We start from the raw sequence: 17,864 nt of genomic DNA on the forward strand, positions 1-17,864 counted from the left end.
AGTTTGGAGAGAAATAGTCCAGATATGCCAAAAACAGTTGGAGAGAAATAGTCCAGTCAAATGTTCATTTTTCAGGGAACAGTCCCGAAAGAATTTTTCTCGACGATTATATATATTATTTGGGACTCTGGATTCAAATCTGAAATCTGCTTAAACGCCAGAGTGCGGCATCATCCCTAAAAACCCCCAAGTGTAATTTTACACTTTTTTGAATATTTCCATTTTATCTCGAAAAACAGCAAGGTTTTCGCTACAAAATTGGAGACAACAAGGGTCAGACCATGTTATGCGTTTTTACAAGCGTCTTCAGACGGAGTTCTCAGAGTCGGCAGAACAGGAAGCTGTCCGATTGGCTGATTGGGTTGGCGCCTGAAAAAACGTTCAATGTGGTCTGGCCCTAACATTTTCAATAAATTGAGTAATTGCGCAGAATTCTACCATTTCTGGTTTCGGAGCTACCGTACAGCTTTTCAAAAAAGGGATATATTTTATGATTTTTCTAGTAACCCACCTATACTCTATACAACTAATACAACAAGGAATATTATGAACTAATGATGAGGAATCATATTAAATCATGCAAAAATACTCGTTAATTCTGAACGAGGTTCACCAGGAAATTTGAAATTTAGTATGGGGGGGGGGGGAGGGAGAATACTCGTGAAAATAGTAAACCATGTCCTTCAGCCAGAATACGAATTTTTCATTGTAAAACCTTTCCAAAGCCTTCCTAATCAAACAAATCAATATTTTCGCTAATATATTGTTATATAAGGGTTATGTTATATCAGAATCACCCGTTACATGCACTTAATTTGATGTTTTCCTAGTAGAGAGGCACGCATAAAGACACCTCAAAGATCAACATTTTAAACACACTCAACTTTTGACGAAATGATCGAATCTCCTCGTACTACAGCTCATTCTTTTCAGCTCGTCACGCATAAAAATTATGCATCATAGTTGATCAAATGGAAAATTCATTCTTGAGTGTACTTCAACACATAATATTGTTTACACAAAAAAATGACCAATTTCCGTATTCAAAGCTGTATTGTGAAACAGATAAGAAATTGGAAAAGTAGTAAAGATTATAGAGAATTTTCTCCTCATTCTGATTCTACTCTCATGAACTATACTTTTATTTGCAATACCATTAAAATGTTACAACGGATTTAAAAAATGGCGATTCTAATTTTTCTATTTTTTTACGGTTCTACTAATGATCAAGAATTTCTAAAAATAATCTGATACCTACATCATAGAAACTCACGATTGGTTTCACATTGACGAGAATTTCATCCTCTACAAGCTCCCTTGCATTAAATTAATATTGAATCACTGATTTTATCTCGTACATTTTTTTACCATAACGGGTTACCAAGATACACAGTTTGGAATATAGAAATTGGCATTTTTTGTGCATGGAAATAACAATGGGTTAATGGGTTAACGTACACTCATGAATGAATATTTCATTCTTTGATCAAATTTCAGTGACCGGAATTCTGAAAAATAAGTACTCATCGCACCTCTTCCAGCTTTTTCAATCAACAAAGCCCCCCCCCCCATTCTCATAAAATTAATGTTGGCAAGGTAACTACGTAAGGTCTATGTCTGCCAGATTTAACAGAATTGTGCGAGAGGAAGAGCGAGAAGAAAGCTTAGTAGGTCATTCTCATGGATCCCATAGGTAGGTCATTCCCATAAAAATGCTCCTAACATTTATTTAAGAAATATAATATTGACCATGAAGTCACCTGCTACAAACTAGGTTTGCACGGACAGAAGTTTACTTACGCTACTGTACTTCACTTAATTCAATTTCCACTTGTGTTCTCTCATTATTTAATAGTCAAGTTTTTTAAATGTGTAGCTCTCACAGTAGTACATTTCAACATGCTTCTAGTGTAGAGAGAGGAGGAGAATGTATTGAAAACGAAATATAGAGATGATTGATTTATAAAATACAACATGATAAGTTGCCAAAAACAGAAGTGTCTTGTTTGTCTGCATTGAAGTTTTTTTGTTTAAATCCAATGAATTATATCGAGTCAGCACTTCGAATTGAGTGGGAACTATCCAATGTGTGTTTCACTGAGATTGCTGTCGAATGAAGGAGGACCACAAGTTTGAGAAAGAGAGAGGGTGTGAGGGGGATGTCCCGCTTGGTGCGGAAAACCCAAAACGAAAAAGGGTAGTCCTATGAACGAGCGAAAGCAAAAATTGCTATTGGTCGATCTGTTCACTACGTCATCCATTGAGTTTTGCAAGTGTGACGTAGCACTCTGCTGGTCCCTTTAAAATAGGGCGGCTCTCACTATTCTGGTCTTGTTAACGCTCTTGGACTCATCTCTCCTAGTCAATCCGCTGCTCACCATCCCTTATCCACAGGTGAATGAAAAAAGCGATTTATGTTCACATTTTTCCGCTAAATTCAATAAAATTATCACAATCTTTATTATTATCAACTTTCAATTAAATGATTGAATTATCAATTCAAGAGAGTGAAATATTACATGTACAACTAATAATATTCTTTTATTACTCCCTTCATGTTCAATGGAATTGAATTGTTATTTTGAGAAAACAACACTTCCATAAGCCAGTTATTTCCATTATTATATAGGAAAGCTACTACTTTTTTGATGAAACGTTCATATCTGAACTTGATTTTGCTTGATTTTTGAACATGTTATGTTTCATAAGTCGCTATTTGTTGATGCTAAAATGAGAAAACTACCGCTTTAATGGTTATGTTTTCATAAGATATCCATAAATAAATTTTATACAAGATAAATCTTTCAAGATAAAATGTCAAGAAATACTATCTCCTACAATGTAATATTACAATGTATACAATATGTATTAAAATAGTCTATATTTTACAATATAAAATATAATAAAGCATTACTGAATTGATTTTCTAGCAATTTTCCTTTATTTTTTCAAGATAGCCTTCAAATTCCAAAAGCGCAGTTCATTTCTGGTCACTTAACTTCGGCTCTATTGGTCTCATGATAGAAACTGGTTGAAATCCTTGCATCAAATTTCCATTCAGTCTTTCTTATTCTAAAAACCAATTGACGTTTCTTCTCTAAGGATGAGTGTGAACTCATCGTATTAGCTTTTCATTCTTCTAGTTATACGATATACGGAATTTAATTTGAATCTGGCAATTAATAGAGTACCAATCACTTAGTCAGGCTCTACTTTGGAGAAGCCAGATTTTAGTCATCAATTGAGTCAGCAAAAATTCAATTTGACAAGAATAAATTCTCACATTTCAATGAGTTATCAATTGGAAAATGTAGGAAATTAAAATTTTGTATCCGTAATTTATTCTTATAAAAATCTTGAAAGTATCACAATCACTCAATAATCATAATAGCTTTGCCACACCATTATCAATTAGAATATTTAAAGTGAACTCCAGTATTTGAATAATGTTTTAACAACGAAGACTAGTTTCCGGGTTTGTTAATGAATGGATATAGTTTTGTGAAAACCTCAAGTCTTCTTGGTCAATTTGTATACCAGACAAAATATTCACCCTCGGCGACCGCTTGCACTATATTATATTATGAGCTCAAACCAAATCTGAACAGCTGGTGAATTAAATAAAGCTATTGCCATCACATCGTAATACATTTTTCGTTTACATCACTATCTTCTCCAACTCGCAAGCAACACATAAAATTAATGATTTTGTTGGCTTGTTTTTGTAGATGGGTCTACGAGCGGTTTTGATGGTGGCTGTGGCGGCGGCGCTAATCCTGGGGGCATTGATTACGGTTGATGCCAGGTATTTACCGACCCGACGCAGTCAAGATGACCGCCTCGACCGCCTCAGGGAGTTACTCAAAGATGTGAGTCATCACCTAAACACTGAAATAGTCTGTTGAATTAATGGAAAATGAGTCAAATTCATATCTATACTACTTAGTAGTCAATCTATACTTACTAGTAATCAACATCAGAAATATAGTAGGATTTCTAGAATAGTTTCAATTGATATCTTCTCCGTAGTTTATTCTATAAAGAAGTCAATCAATAAAAATGAAGTATTCTTGTTATGATATCCATATCAACTTCTCATAGATATAGCTTTATCCACTCTCAATCTTTTCTTTCTGGGGTTGGATAAAATGAGCATAGAGCTAGATCACGAACTCTGGACCATAAAACACCTAGAAACGACTCGACATGATAATATGAGAAGTATGGTAAATTATGTCTCCAAAAAATGTATGTATCCAATATTATAGTTCTCATGCCTTTTAGAGCTTTGAAACTGGCTTCATCCAGTTTTTAATTATCTTTGTTCAGAACAAGCATTCGCTCGTTAGGTATAGGCCTAAACCCAGCTTCAAACACAGTCGAAAACTTCAATCAGTGATTTGTGAAATGATCACTGATTTTGAAAACGACAACTGCTTGAGATTTCTTTTATAAATCCCTGATCAATTTTCCCCCATCTGATGTTCTCAGAATGTAAAAGTCCTAGACGATAAAACTCATTGGTGCATTCTCAGACTGATCGATTAATAGTTTAATATTAATTTTACATGGAACAAAACCCTCTTCGTCATTCAATTCGCTTCAATGACAATTATTTTGTTGAATCCTGGGTACTCATAATTATATATGTGTATCCTAATTATGTGACGATGTGCTCTTTTATTATAATTTTATGCTCTACAATAAATTATTTTCGATCCCTTGGGTCGTTTTGCGCCACTCTTTGATCTCACCATATACAATCATCTTAATGAGTTATCATCTTATGTGAGAATAATGAGTTTTATTCAATATATTTAAAATGTAATTCAAGTTTTGTTCAATTAAAGCATACTGAACTGGATGATTGATGTTAGGTAAAACTCTATATTAGCAACGACTTATTCAGATAATATCTATCCGTCATCCATCTATGCAAATGAGTATATTGATATGAAAATTAATATAAATAAATTTGATATTTTATATGATATCAATGAGAAATGAGAACTCCATCGTCACAATGACACTATCTTCAATTTCATTTGGGAGAAAGTGGACGCCCTAGTTTCAAAATAGATTTGTTCTAGAGCTGATATTCTCTCAGTGGCAAATCTAATAATCGAATAATTGAAATAACACCAACCTTGTGAATCGGAGGTGCGTACGAAAATAGATAGGCCTAAAAGGATACTAGAAGAAAGTAAAATTCTTTTCCACATCCGAGTTAGAAAGTTAACGCAAAGCAAACGCTGATAAGCTGCGATATTAGTGATAAAAGGAAAAATAATTGAAATTAATCTCCTTCATAGTTCATACTGAGCAAATGGTAGTCTAAGGAATGTTAAATAATCAAATTCGAGTAGCTTGAGAATCGGATCAATATACAAAAACATGATTTTAATGCTAAAAATTTGAATTAGTTGAATTAATACAGTATATTTAAACTAAAATTTATTTGTTAATTTGATAAAATCTCTCAAGCCATTTAAAAGGCTTGATAAGCGTAGGAAATTGAATGACGGAGCAGAGAATTTATGATTCCATCAACCATCTTATAATCATTTTTAAGTGTTTTTTGTGGTTGTATGATATAGTTGCTCTATGAACAGGCATATTATACATTATAATTTTCATTATTTTCACTATATTATTCAAGTCACTATAATTTCACTGACTGATACATACGAATCTACACTAAGTGATTTCAAAATTCTGGAAGAATCCAAGAAATTTGTTATCCTTGATCAAGTGAGAATCACTATGCCTAATTATTAATATGTTCTGATTCAGGAGAACTCTGATCAGGAGAGTCGTGGTGATAAAAAATCAACTGGAAATGTGTTACTTTATTCTTACTAACCGGTAATATTAGTGATTATGCTTATACTATAATACTATTTTAGTTACTCCATGTATTTATAAATAATAATACATGTATGATTGAAGTTATTACAATAAGTATGAATTTCATAATTTTCGAACATTACTTTACCGGTACTAAAAGTTCAATTTCAACAGCACTTGGTAAGCGGATTGCTGTAAGAAAACTTATAAGTGAACTGCTATTTCACAGTCCCTTATAATCCCATTAATACACAAAAATTATCTTTGAAAATGGGATGAATATTCGGATCAGTAGCAGCAAATTCCTATCTGAAATTCAGATATCTAGTAAAATGTGATGGATTGTTTTATACACGTATAGAGTCGAAAGTCAACAAAACTCGAAAGAAAGCAAGTTGTCCACAAGACGCTCATCATTGGGATGATCAAACATTCGTGTGCTGATAGTTTATTTCTTAATGTCACGATGAAATTCAATTTTATCAGACACCGGACGGCTGTTCTCTCTTATTTATTACGCAATGTTTATTTGCTAGGTGCGCGGGGAGATTCGGGATTTCTGGGAAACAAATATTATAAAATAATATAATGCAATAGTCGAGATGACCGACATGACAGTGCAAAACTCGTGAAGGACTTGTCTATAGGAAGTTGGTGCTTTTATCTTGTATGAGGAATTATTGAAAGATAATGGCTGTTTTCGAAATTCACTAACAGAACATTCTGGTAAGAAATGATAAGTGTGGGAATTTAGTGTACAATAGGGGGGTTACGTATTGGTTGATCTAGTTTTGTTTGTAGGCTACCGTGTGAGAAATCGGTTAGGAAGATAGAAGAATATTCTTGGAGTTTCCAGCTCCCAGATTCGTCCCTTCATCAGTTCCGGACACGTCTTATTTCCTTGTTCGTCTTCTTCGCTTTGCTTGTTGGTGTTCCTCTAGTCTGCCCTGATTACGAAACGAGCCTTATCTCGCCACCCCAAACTCAGCAGCCAGCCACCACGTTCGACTTTCACTCACACTGACCGCGACGCGTGTCAAAACACCAGCCCTCCAACATCTTCAAAATACCGCTGTCCTTGCCAAACGAACTCATCCAAGACCGCACATTAGGCCTGGTCACGTACCGATGACTGAATCCGGACATCAAGCTCGGAATTAATTTTTGTATCCTGTCTTCATTCTTTTGTTTTTGTTATGACACCGTTGGGTTAATAGATAGATGTAAGGCATGTAACAGTGATTTTAATAGTGATAAATAATGAGTGAAGTTTATAATGAGTGAGTTTATAAATTTTAAGAAATTTGCAAAAACATTTAAAACCCATGGTAAGCTTGATAATTCTTCTTCGGCGTATCATTATCAGATTGATCAATTGATTTGGAGAATTGATACAGCAGTATCCATAGAGCAATTTTATGGGCTTGTCTGATTACTAGAGCTGTACTGCCAAATATTTGTTACGAAACTACTTGAGTCTTCAATATGATTATTTCAAAATAGACTACTTTGAATACGATCATTCGAACAATGGAATTGTTTCGCTGTAGGCCTATTCTTAAACATTTTGGCATTGATAACCAAAGTTTTGTTCTAAACAGTCTGCGTCATAACAGAAAAGAAAAGACGATCCACCCTGTTGAATAGCGGAAATTGATACATGCTGAATACTAGTATTACTATTGTCACGGTCTTGTAACTTGATCGCAGAGTAACTCCAGTTAATTCGAGTTCTTCATTCTAGTAATAGGCTATGTAAAAAAATATGGGAATGTATCTACAGAATTCACACATATCATTGAAATGAGACGAAAATGGACTGAGCGTGGAGAAAACTACCAATTATAGCTTTTTTATTTTAATCACTCATACGAGCTGAAAAAAATCTACAAAAGTTTGTGATATTAATATTCAATGAATTTTCTCAGCACTATAGATTCTAGCTGATCTGATCATCAGTTATCATTCATTTTATTGGCTCTTATGATAGAGCAAAATTTTGACTGCTTTGTGAAGTTATTGAGCTGACAACACGTGTTGAAGTCCTGGGAAGCGGAATAAAAATTATGCAACAGTGACGCGTCCGCGTCCTAGAGCGGGCCGTGAAGACAATGTAAGGAGAAAAACCGAAAAAAGGTCAACCATAGTCTGGTCTCGTCTTCGCTGCTCGGCCAAAGCAAAGACAGGACGCGACCCGACTAAAGCATCGATTTAATCGCTTAATGACTTCCGAGAGAAAGCGTCCATTCACACGACTAGACGTGCCAACGAATGGACGACTCCACTCTGATAACAACTAACTGTTATAATTTCTCGACCCGGCCCCTTATCCACCTGCCGCAATTGTTTTCTTTTTCCTTGTACGGCTCGAATGATTGTGGATATTTACATGATATGGCGAAATAATGGGAGGATCGCACAGGAAGACACTGGCCGAATGCTAGACTACGCACTCCACTCTCCGGTTACCCAATGCTCCAATTCCAGCCTATCACTTGATCGCTGCACTATGGTTGTAGTTGGAGGATGACGACCTCTCATGATAAAATACATAATTGACTTATGGCACAGGCACCAGTATACTAAAATGAACTGTGGTTTCTTTGAGATTGTATAAACTACTCAGTCGATTTACTTCCAACTGGAAGAGAACTTCTAAAAATAATAAAATATGTTTCCAAGAGAGAAATAGTTTCATTGAGGCAAGTGTGTTACAGTTTACAGAAGCTAAAGAGAGAATCAATACGAGATCACTACGAACACTACTATATGATGATTACCAAGATCAATCGCTTTGATCCATCGTTGATGATATTCTTTTTATAAACTGTGGAAGTGTATCAGTAGGCTATTGAACCCTAGGGAGAAATATGAGCAACACTATCTGAGGAAGCAATTATTGTATAATCTAGTAGAACTACATGCATTTCAGAACTCAGCGTCCAAAGCTATCAAAGCCATGAGCTTTGATAGCTTCAGGAGCTATTTAAATCATCGTAGCATCCAATAATTCTCTTATAAATACAGCCTACTTCTACAAACTAAAAAATTCAGACACTTAAATAACTTAACTTTCCTTGTTTTTCGCTAGCTAGAAATCCGAAATTCATCAAACGTGCCTCCTCAATTAGTATTCGTTGATGATAAACCAAGAATCTGAGAAGATACGAGGTGGGCCACGCATCCATTCTTGGAGTTGAAATTCGTGTCAGGGCACATAGCATTATTAACCTTTGACCCGCTCGATCTGAACAGCTAGAATAACAACTCTGTGGACGAGTTTATGACTGAGGAATTCAGCGGACACGTTCTTGCATTCTCATTTTATTATCTTTACATAATCACAGTAAGCAGCAAGGTGTTTATTGATCAGTTGCCATGCTGATCAGTTTAGATCCAATTGTTGCTCAAGTGATTCATCATGGAACTGGTTACTCAGAAACAAAATTCTTACCAGGACTGCTATTTTTATCCACTAACTTCCAATCAAGAATCAACTGCAGTTGAACCCGCTTTTGTTTGTCCCACTATTTTTTTGGCTAAATACCTAGGATTGGTCCAATAATAATTTTCAAGAATACTGGCGTTAGATTATATTAGATTTCTTCATTTATGTATGTTACAATAATTACTGGCTTATACACTGATCTACATTAAATGACGATAGTGCTAGCTATTCAAAGAATTTCACCAAGTATAAATAATTAATCAATGAGAATAAAAATTGAATGCGATTGAAATAACGATAGTATAATAATGTGATGTAACTTCATAGATCGGCGGTGTTTCAACAAATAATTGTCGATTCTCTAAGAAGGATATGAAATATCCTTCCCATTAACACACGACCGGGTAAAAGAGACCGGAGTTTAGAGACTATACGAGAGCAACTGGAAGACAGGATAAAAACGGGGCTTGCTGTGAGAGGATGAGTTTTGTATGTATTACAGGAATACGATTTTTCAAAACAATTTTTTTAATACACTTCGTTTTCCGAAAAATACTTTGGATGGATTAATTAATATAGCTTGTAATTCCCTTTTTCCTCTTTGGATTTCAAAAATATTTATCTCACTGAATGTTAGAAGCGAATCAAATTGAGCAATGAGCAGAATAATGTTCTTAAAAATACAATGCTTGCACCAAAATGCAACTGGGACAATCCCTTCAATATTATATTGTCTACTTATAATTTGCAGTGTTGATTGGAAAATATAGATGTAGGTAGGACAGTAGGATGAATTGAGAACAAGCCTATTCTAAACAGTAAGCCTATATATTTTCCCAGGATATTCCGCAGCCGGGAATATCCATTCATTCTACCATAAATCCTTCTTCAAGGTTTTCCATTTTGAATGTTTTTTCAACCAGTAATAGACCAGCTCAGGAAATCCGTTGAAACAAACGGCCATTGATGATATGAAAAACAGGCGGCTCGCTGCATTTAAAAAGGTAATAAATCTGTTTACCTGCCGACACTGTTGTTGATAAACTGTCTTCAAAAAATAACTAGATGTGAGATCACTTTCTCTGATCTTTATCCAGTCTTCCTTTTTGAAACGATGCAGAGCGCCGATCGGAAGAGATAGGAGATCGAAATGCATAGCAATAGGAACTCTACAACGAATCAACAAGTATCACACACTGGAATGTTGAGCTACGTCCTTTGAAAAACCCATTCTGTCCTGAACTGAAATGTTATTGACTCCGTAGTGAAGCAATTGTAGTATAACATTTTTTGAAATGTTTTCCTGTCTGGGGAAACATTTGAGAATGTTTTAGGTGTGATCGTTTCCTTTTCACACCATTCATACTCCAACCCGAAATTTTATTAATATCAATGTTAATGAATCTATAATAATTAAGTAAATCAATTCTTGATTACTCCAAATATGAGTTTCAAGTAATCAATCCGTAAAAATTATACCGGTACTGTAGAAGCATATTATCTCTCATGAAATGGAATACCTACATCGAAAAATCTGGTGTGGTACACTCACACAACTTTCCTTGCTCATTGAACTGGGAGCCTCATTCTTAAACGACAATAATTTAGAGAAATAACATAATGACGATTGGCGGCAACATAATTATTTGAAACTACGATCACACTACTGTATATCGTGGGCATACAAGGAAAATCCACTAAATCCATAAAAGTAAATTTCTCAGGAAATCAATTTCTAATTTCTAACATCAATCATAATTTCCTTATAGTGATTTTTCACAAAATAATATCATACTTGATTTGATATGATTTAATAATCATAGTTTATACAATTAATTCAAAATAATGGAAAATCAAAGTTTGGAGAAATTGGACTTAGTGCATTTTTTCCTTGTACGCCCATGATATTATGTGTGTATATAATATTGTTTTCAGAGTACTTTTTCCTTTGTGTAAATTGTGAAATCCGATGATTTTTTAAAAGTCGTCAAAACAGCTGTTCTACAGATGAAATATCTCGACTATGTGTTATTTTTATAGACTGCTCTACCTACCTACCTCATGCACGAGAAGGAGGTTACAAAGTCCATTTCTAAAGGATGGGGTGAACCCCCCATTAGTTTCCCAGAAAGGAGACTAATGCCAATTGATGGAGCTGATAAATAACTATACAGAGTATGAATTTGAAATAAATCAGTCGAGTAATTTTTGAGAAAATCGTGAAAAACATGGTTTTTCAGTAATTATCCGCCATTTTTCTCGAGAATATTACGCAGCTCCTGCTATTTTCCTAGAAATGAGACTCATGTCAGTTGATAGGGCTTGTAAATAGCTATCCATGGTATAATTTGAAGAAAATCGTTAGAGCCGTTTTCGAGAAAACCGTGAAAAACATGGTTTTTTAGTAATTATCCGCCATTTTTCTCGAGAATATTACGCAGCTCCTGCAATTTTCCCAGAAATGAGACTCATGTCAGTTGATAGGGCTTATAAATAGCTATCCATGGTATAAATTTGAAGAAAATAGTTAGACCCGTTTTTGAGAAAATCGTGAAAAACATGGTTTTTCAGTAATTATCCGCCATTTTTTCCGCCATCTTGAATTGAATTTCATTGAATTTCTTATTGTCGGGTCCTCATGGTATAAGGACCTTAAGTTTAAAATTTCAAGTCAATCGGTTAATTAGGAATGGAGTTATCGTGTTCACAGACATACACACATACACACACACACACACACATACACACACACACACAGACCAACACCCAAAAATAATGTTTTTGGACTCAGGGGACCTTGAAACGTATAGAAAACTTGAAATTGGGGTACCTTAATTTTTTTTGGAAAGCAATACTTTCCTTACCTATTGTAGTAGGGCAAGGAAAGTAAAAATGAGAAATCTCGTAGCCTATTGAATAAGTTGAGAGTAACAATAATGTCAACTGATCGGCGAAACATAGGTTTTCTAATGATAAAATGGAAATCTTAAGTCTTAATCTGAAATCTTAAATCTAAATGAAATCTTATCCATCTCTAATCTAGATAAGCAAATTATATGAGTAACTACCTATTAAGTGGATTATCATTGGAAGTATAGGCTGATAAAACAAAAATCATTTTATATTTTTTGTGTTATTTGTCATCATTCATTGGCCTGTAGAAAAAATTTCTTCAGAAGGTGAAAGTTTCATCATCCACGATAAATTTATAATTATCCTTTTGGAGGATGTTTTAGAGGTTGTAAGAGATTAAACTAGACCTAATCTCTGACATTAGTTGTCAGTTACTGCTGGTTAGCTTGGGTTAAATTTAGAATATTTTTTCTGTGCCCTCTTGTTAAAATAATGCACTTCTAATCGACTTCATGAGCTTCCAACGTAATGAAACATAAGTATGTATTCAGTATATAGCTCATCAACATAATGGAGCATTAATCAAAGAGAGAGATTACTCAAAATGGATGTCAGATTGACCTTGAAAAATAGACGGCTTGTTCCAGCTTTATTTGAGCTGTCTAGAATAATTGGTCATTTGATTCGGAAATTTACTTGTTGAGAAGGCTACAGTCAGTTGGATTTGTTTTAATTCTAATCCAGTCAAACAATTTATTAGTTGAAGCCTGAGAGACATAAATAGGATATTTCTACTGCTAATGGTTGCTGAACCGAGGTAATAAAATACTGGTGATGTTGATTAGAAATGGACAAGCGGAGATACTACTTCCTCCATTAATAAATTATTCTTCAACATATTTTTTTTTCTGTTTTGGAGAATACCCTTTTGATCAATTCAAATTATAAATAGGAGGCTCTTGTATTATTGTGATCCAGTTTACTGGAGACTCGTTGTTCACCAAACTGGATAGCCTAAGGCCTTGATGATGCTTCATCTCTGATTTGATTGAGCTACTAGTAATTGTGAATATTGCATAATCTGTAACCTGCTGCAGGTGATCAAGATGTTGATACAACAGTATTCAAGACAACAGCAGATCATACTTTACCGTTGGATGTTAGGTCTACCCTACTGTTACGTATTGAAGTGCCCGAATTCAATTGCATCATTTAAAAGTAAAAAAAGCTTCTTCATCTACTTTATCATCTTGTCGTGTGTGTTGCCTTTTAAAAATACATATGGACCTCATTTGATAATTATTCGGTGCAAGGTTTGTTGTGATTGAAAAGTGTGGAATCATCATCCTTAATATAGTTTTTGGTGGTCTGAAAGTTGTTCCTGCTGGGCAGATTAGTGCTATGAATTGCAGCTGTTGAGAAAGAAACACTTTACTGTAGTGCCCATGTCCAATGCAAGTCTATCCAATTTACGGTTCCTTAAAAGCATTCGGAGTTGAGAGTTGATAGATTTATTGGTTTCCTCTTATAAACAGAGAAATATTATGGAGAATCCTCAAGCCTCAAGAAGCCAATGGTGAGGCTATTATGTCATGATCGTAGAAAATGAATATTGTTTTTAGAAAGGTGATGATGCTCAGCCATCTACAATATTATTCAAATTATTGATTTTCTTGTATGATTTAAGAACTTTATTAACTTTAAGCAGAGACTTTGAATTCAAAAAAAACCTTAATAAAATCAAGTCATTGTTTTCTCAATTTTAGAAGGGAAAATAAAAAAGATTAATGAGTAAAAACGTTTAAAATTCTTATTTCATATCGAAAAATACCTTCAATTGAATGTGGTTGTAATCTCATGTATGTAGGCCTATAATTTTAATTGTTCAAAATAATATCATGAATATCGATGTTCATTTCTCATACGTCTAAAAAGTCTTTCAAAAAAGAAAGCAGCCTTTATTCAGAGAGAATTCGAATTCTGAGCTCGTACAATAAACTTACATGGCATTCAAGCGGAAGTAGAGACTTAAATCCGCTATCTTACCGACATCAGCTTGAAACTTTGTTCAACCTACTTTGGAACAAATGATGTAAGCTTTAAAGTTTCAAATAGTTCAAAGCTATTACATTTGTATTCTCTTCTTTATACTAGATGACTCTGCACCAGATTTGAATCATTCTCACCCTATGGAGAAGTCGTCAAGAAGTTCTATAATCTAATAAAATAATGTTTTTACAACTAGCGTTTGCTTGCTTCGATCTCAAACTTTCACTGCTCATTGACTAGTTCTATTCTCCAAATTTGACAATTTTTTTAATTGTACTTGACTTATCATTAATACGCTCGGTTGAGATTGCATTGAATAATTATCCTAATTACAATCAAATTCATTCCATTGACATATCTGTTTAATATTCTTTTCATGAATAATGATGAGTAGGACTAACTGCTCCAAATTTTACTCCGTCAAAAATATAGAAGAATCCTAAAATTCATTCTAGCCTAATTTAAATAGCGATTATACTACTTCTTGAGACAAAAATTACATTCGAATTTTTGAGGAAGAGCAAATATGAATAATATTTTTTGTAGATGTATTTGGTGAGTCAATACTCCCCTTGAGTATTAACTGGAGTAAGGCACAGACAGAGGACTTGGCACAATCATTTTAGTGGGCTAATCTGATTGGCTAAAGCTCACTGCTGGCGTCAAGTGAATCGATCGCTGGCTTAGCCTACTGCAACTGTATTCTATCATAGAGGAAAGATAGAAGTTCTATCTTTTTTATTCGATTCTTCTATCTTTCCTCTATGATTCTATCTATGCCAAAGACGATGTAATCGATCTGGTTTGACTTAGATGGCATATCTACAGGCACTTGAATAATTTATCATTAATAAATGTAAATTTCAGTATAAAATCTTACAATTCTCTGAAAGCTTCTACTCAAAGCAACGGAACAAATATCTGGAGGGAATTCTAGCAACTGAACAAAAATATCAACATTTAATTGGTGCAATATCTCTCCTCCAAACAACAATCAATAAATTGACATGAACAGTACAGATCACTATACAGAATGTTAAATATTTTATACTAAGATGGACTAATACAAAAGATGTTTTATACTAAGATGAACGCTGGTTGATCATTGTCCCACTATGAAATACTGTATTTTGAATAATATATTCATTATATTATATCATAATATTTGGAAAATGGTATTATTCAAGCAGTATCACCAATATAATCATACTTTTATAAATAGATTGGAATAATTTGTATTGAGCTGAGCAGATCAATAATCGTATTTCTATTCTTTTTTTCAGCTATTAGAATCAGAGGATCATTCAGAGTACGACCGCAGACTATTCTACAAGAGAGAGATGCCGCCACCCTTATCCATTGAGCAATTATATCACCAGAACTGAAGGCTTGTTACTGAATGGAGGAACTATATTATGCTGTTATATTGAACGGAAATTATTTTCATATATATATTGTTTCGATCAAAACTATCAGTTTTTCATTGTAAATAGTCATGTCATGAATAAAACTGTATTATGATTTTATTTATTAAGTGTTATTTGTTCGTATTGTATCATAGATAATTATGTAGTGCTTACTTATCAGTTTATAACGTGTTACTAAATATCCGTTTGTTGATGGAGAGCAATATCATATTAGTGTAACTAATATGGCTACTATTATAATGTTTTGGTGGTGTAATGTTGTTAAAGAATGATAATAAATTTCAATAAATGATTTCTGTCAAAAATAAATTTCTTTAAATGAAATTCAACCTGAATATCGATTGTTACGAGTAATTTGAGTAGAATGACATTTATTTAATAGTTATTCACACACACTTACCGTATTAAATTAAATGCAAGCTGGATACTTAATACTAGTCTCATTGAGTCAATTTGCTCTCCATATAACATTGTGGTGGCTTGTGAATTATTGTATTATGTATTGATAAAACACATAATACAATAATTCACAAGCCACCACAATGTTATATGGAGAGCAAATTGACTCAATGAGACTAGTATTAAGAAATAACAGACAAATAATTAGCGTGCAAAGCTCACTGACATTCCACTACTAATTATTATGAATAATAATCTATTGATAACATTGTAGTTACATCTACTGGTAAAATCAATGATCAAACACTCATTAATAGCAGATGGTTTCATTCCAATAGTTTCGTTCACGACAAACTAAATAGTTTTCTTCTGAATACTCGTATTCACAGAAAATTATATTCGACAATAACCGCGATTAAATATCTGCATTCCGTCTCTGATTATCAAGAACAAACTAAAATTCTTTTTCGAATATTGGTTTGAAAATACTGTATCTTCAGTTTCGCTTCTAGCAGAACATTATTTCATCCTTGGAAGTGTTGCAACACCTTTTACTGAGTGATGAACGCTGTTTTCCCGTCGGCTAAAATATGTAGTCGGTAGTAAAATGCTCTTGAGATTTCAACCAACCCTATATTTTATTCTTTAAACGTAAGCATGCACGCATATGACCTGAAACAACACTTGTATTATATCCATTTTGAATACTAACGACCGGTTTCTAGAAAGTTACACGCAAATTAGTGTAATAGGCAACGTGCGGACGATTATATGAAGTAACACCTACTGGTTCGCTTCCCGAAAAATCGATTTTTAACATTTAAACCATAAGGCAGGTTTAATAAGTAATGCCTGATATCCTTCCGAGGATTAATTCGTCAATGATGAGAATTACTCAGTGAGTAGGAGTTTTATAAATGTTTTGGAACTTGTGCTCAGGAAACCAGAGAAATTGGTGGTTTCCCTTTTATTGGATTCACGTTCGTGAGGACTCATTAGATTCCTTTATTGGATTTATTAGACTTCCCTAATGCCGGGAACTACCGGCACTATCAACTACCTTGACTTAGTTGATGGATGATCATACACATTCAGGCTAATTTATTAGTTGGTTCAACCCAGCATCAGAGTAAAGTACCATAAATAATAATTATGATAATGATTTTACATACATACATCAATACATCAATAATCTACAGATACACTTGGTGGAGTAAATTCTGAGTGATAATACGCAGCACAAACAGAGCTCAGAGTTGTCCGCTTGTTACACATAATACATCCATATTAATAATGTATACATCTATACGTAATAATAATACATCCATAATAATAGTGTTTGAAGGTTTACTCAGTAAAGTTTGGAGTTGAATTTCTTCACAGTATTTGGTTTTTTTTCTTTACCTGATTGTCTGATTCTAACGTTAAACAGCAAATAAGATGATGATGAGCATGCATCAGACGAAAGTTATGGAGCGTTTGAATAGTGTTTGGTAAAGATGCCCAGGCTTACGTCCAAAAACGAGGTTTATTTATTTTGAAAGAAATGTTGAAACAACATTCAGACGTAGAAGTAAAATTTGAATTATTGTGGAATAATTCTGGAGTTTCAAACTCCTCACGTGTCCTTGGAATTATTTTGTATGGTACTGGATCTTATTTGAAGGTGTTTGAATTTTGCTTTATTCGAAAAATGATAAAAATTACGGGATGAATATATTTTCTATTCGTATTGATATAACTATGGATTCGCAGACAAGGATCATCAGTGAAGTATATTATGTTTGATTGTTAGGTCCAAATTGCCGTTCAGTCACCAATTATTTTAGCTACATTGAAGT

At 33.9% G+C, this 17,864-nt stretch overlaps 1 protein-coding gene across 1 annotated transcript; it reads left to right on the forward strand.

Annotated features, from left to right (window-relative positions):
* Positions 1-2,241: 2,241 nt before the first annotated feature.
* On the forward strand, positions 2,242-15,933 carry LOC111048047. Its single transcript, XM_022333886.2, has 3 exons — positions 2,242-2,394; positions 3,729-3,869; positions 15,481-15,933. The coding sequence occupies exons 2-3, from the start codon at positions 3,729-3,731 to the stop codon at positions 15,580-15,582; spliced, it is 243 nt and encodes an 80-aa protein (XP_022189578.1). The 5' UTR covers positions 2,242-2,394; the 3' UTR covers positions 15,583-15,933.
* The last annotated feature ends 1,931 nt before the right edge of the window (positions 15,934-17,864 follow it).

This window comes from Nilaparvata lugens, chromosome 1 (genome assembly GCF_014356525.2).
Source record: "Nilaparvata lugens isolate BPH chromosome 1, ASM1435652v1, whole genome shotgun sequence".
Classification (NCBI taxonomy): Eukaryota; Metazoa; Arthropoda; class Insecta; order Hemiptera; family Delphacidae; genus Nilaparvata; species Nilaparvata lugens.

Coding starts and splice junctions, on each gene's coding strand:
- LOC111048047 (XM_022333886.2), top strand. CDS start 3,729: ATGGGTCTACGAGCGGTTTTGATGGTGGCTGTGGCGGCGGCGCTAATC. Junction 3,870..15,480: donor TCAGGGAGTTACTCAAAGAT/GTGAGTCATCAC, acceptor TCTTTTTTTCAG/CTATTAGAATCAGAGGATCA.